Source organism: Chinchilla lanigera, unplaced genomic scaffold, assembly GCF_000276665.1.
Source record: "Chinchilla lanigera isolate Chin_1 unplaced genomic scaffold, ChiLan1.0 scaffold00080, whole genome shotgun sequence".
NCBI lineage: Eukaryota > Metazoa > Chordata > Mammalia > Rodentia > Chinchillidae > Chinchilla > Chinchilla lanigera.
In genome coordinates, this window is record NW_004955481.1 from 4,451,643 (window position 1) to 4,454,326 (window position 2,684).

The following is a 2,684-nucleotide window of genomic DNA, read 5'->3' on the forward strand; positions in this document are numbered from 1 at the left end:
GGGAGGTGGGCAAGGATGAGGCGGAGGTAGGGGCCTGTCTGGGGCACCGCCGAGACTGAGTTCCGAGCTGGGTTCGAGGTTGGACTGCGCGAGGAAGAGTCCTGCGGAAGAACTGAGCTGACAACGATGTGGGTCAGGACAACAGTAACGATTGAACGGTGGACTGAGGAAAACACTGGGCTCGAGGCCGGCACCTGGGACGAGAGGGCGCGCTGCGGTGAGGACGAGCGGAGCAGCGGGCTGCGCTCGGCCGGGGCCGGCGGGGGCAGTGAAGCAGGGGGGCGGGCCCTGACGACGGAGGCGGGGCCCCGCGCTGGTCTGGGGGCGGGCTCTCGTGAACCGGGGGCCAATGACAGAGGAGGGGTCCTGAGCCCGTGGAGGGCTAAAGTCTGGAGCAGTCGGCCGGAGCCAGAGCTGCAGCTCCGGTTTGCCGGGCTAAGAGGCTTCTCAGTCCTGTTCGCAGCCGCAGGCTCAGACCGCCAGTTTGGGACTGTGGGCTTGGCTGAAGCCCATGGCCCACTGCCACCCAGGCGCCGGGGCTCGGGGCGGGCAGTTCCATTGACCTCCAGGATGGGCAGACTTCAGGGGGGTGGGGGTTGGGGGTTCCACGAGTGACGTCACAATCTGTCCGGCTGGGGGCGGGACCAGGAGGCGTGTCCAAGGAGACGAGGGCGCGCTGCCATCCTTTACACTGTCCTATTCCCTCCTTCCTTTCCTAGTTTTTTCCCTTCTTCCCGTCCTCCCCTTCTCCTCCCCACTTCCGCAGCTCTGGTACCCGCAGCTTCCAGGGCTGCGGAGCTCGGCCCGCCGCTGACAGGGAGAATTCTGTACTGATGAGCATCACTTGTGAGTTTTGAGTTAGGCTTCTGCCTTGGGCTTAATGCTGCACCAAAGGTTCCACAAGCCCTGCCTTCCTTTCAAGATATTAACCGCACCCCCCGCATTCCTAGTGAAGTCCCTTGTGGCACTGCTGCTGCAGTCAGAGCACTCCTTTGTTCTCTCTGGAACTAAAGGGTAGGCTGTTTTTCTCAGAGCTGAGGAGAGTTAGTCCCTCTTTCCGTCGGCCTTTCTCCCTACCTTCCACGAAAGCTGGTGGCTGTCAGGGTCTCTTGGGAGTGAGTGAGTGGAAAATAGGCGCCGACTCTGCCTAGGACCACCTTCATGGTGACGGAGTGAGCAGAGCCCGTGGAGTGAGAGCAGAATTTCAGTCCAGACCCAGCCTCGGGTGCTTTCCTTATGGCCTTAGGGTCCAGGCAGCATAAGGGAGGATATGGGGTTAGGATTGAGAGGGTGAGGAACTAAGTGTTGGAGTTGGAAAGCTGGTGTGGGAGATGACAGCCGGAAGGGTAAGTTTTGGATAGGGAGGTGAGTGTGATTTTAAGACTTGGCTGTGGCACGCATGGCATAAAGTAACCCTTTATACTTACTTACGTGTATCTCTCCAGCCAACAGTAAATAGGGCTGAAAGTGTACAGGGTATGAAGCCAGGAAGACCTGGGTTTGAATCCTCCTCCTGCTGTCAACCTATTTCTGGGCAAATTACTTATCCCCTCTGAGTCTCTGTGTCCTCATCCATAGAATTTAAAGGAGTGCAGTGCAGCACTTGGTGATGCGAAGTTGTGCACCCTGAGTCAGTTACCTTTGCCGCAGTAGTAGAATGCTTGCCTAACATGGGTGAAGCCCTGGGTTCAATCTGCAGCAAAATCCCCTTACCCCTCTCCCCAGTGCCCTGAAGTTTGAACCCCTTGGACAGAATCTCCAGTACCTCTTTGTGGATCCAATAGAGGTTTAGTCTGTTCTGTTTATGTATTCATTCAAATAACCGACATTTACTGAGCACTTTCCGTGGCTTTCCGTGGCTCTGTGGATACAGAGGCAGATGAAATAATGTTTTCCCCTCAAGGAGCTATAAGTACCTGTCACAAGTTCCAGGTACTATGGCAGCAGGTGAAAAGGGTCAAGACACATGATTTTTGTTTGTTTTGAGACAGGGTCTCACTATGTAGTTCAGGCTGGCCTTGAACTCACTACGTAGCCAGGCTGGCCTCAAACTCTCAGTGATCCTCCTGCCTCAGCCTCCCAAGTGCTAGGATTACAGGTGTGGGCCACCACACTTAGTTTGACACAGATGATCTTTTCTACTGGGATAGCATTGTTCTCTGGAAGATGTTTTGGTGTATCTTGAGAGTGGCAGGCAGGAAAGAAGAAATGGAAGAATGAGGGGTGGGAGGGAGGGATGGATGTAAGGTAGGAGGAACTGACAACTGAGGAAGGCACCTGGGTCTGTTTCCTAGGGAGCCTGGTGTGTCATGATTAGGAATCTGAACTTCATCCTGAAGGCAGTGGGATGCTATTAAAAAGGAATTTGAGCTGGGTGTGGTGGTGCATGCCTGTAATCCCAGCACTCAGGAGGCTGAGGCAGGAGGATCAAGGAAATAGGTCCAGTCTCTAGCACTGCAAATAAATAACCTGAGATGCCACACACCTGTAACCTGGGAGGCCGAGATAGGCAGATTGAACTTCCATCCTAGCTCAGGCAATTTACCAATTGAGAACTTGTCTCAAAATAAAAAAAATTTTAAAAGGGCTGAGAATATAGCCCAGTGTGAAGGCCCTGTATCCAACTGCTAGTAGTGGAAAACTAAATAAATATTAAAAATAAATAAGTGAGACCTTTCTTTAGT

The 2,684-nt window shown here is 53.7% G+C and overlaps 1 protein-coding gene across 14 annotated transcripts in view; it reads left to right on the forward strand.

Moving 5' to 3' along the window:
- The first annotated feature begins 6 nt into the window (after window positions 1–6).
- Proca1 (protein interacting with cyclin A1) overlaps window positions 7–2,684 on the forward strand; it is a 9,648-nt gene continuing 6,970 nt past the window's right edge. For 3 of the 14 annotated variants that reach the window (XM_005402725.2, XM_005402736.2, XM_013503392.1), the window contains exon 1: window positions 614–846. In XM_005402725.2, the coding sequence (XP_005402782.1) occupies window positions 834–846 (13 nt within the window). In that variant the 5' untranslated portion in view covers window positions 614–833. Of the gene's footprint in view, window positions 218–355; window positions 847–2,684 lie in introns of those variants that run through there. The other 11 variants (XM_005402726.1, XM_005402731.1, XM_013503395.1 and 8 more) reach the window with 7 other exon arrangements.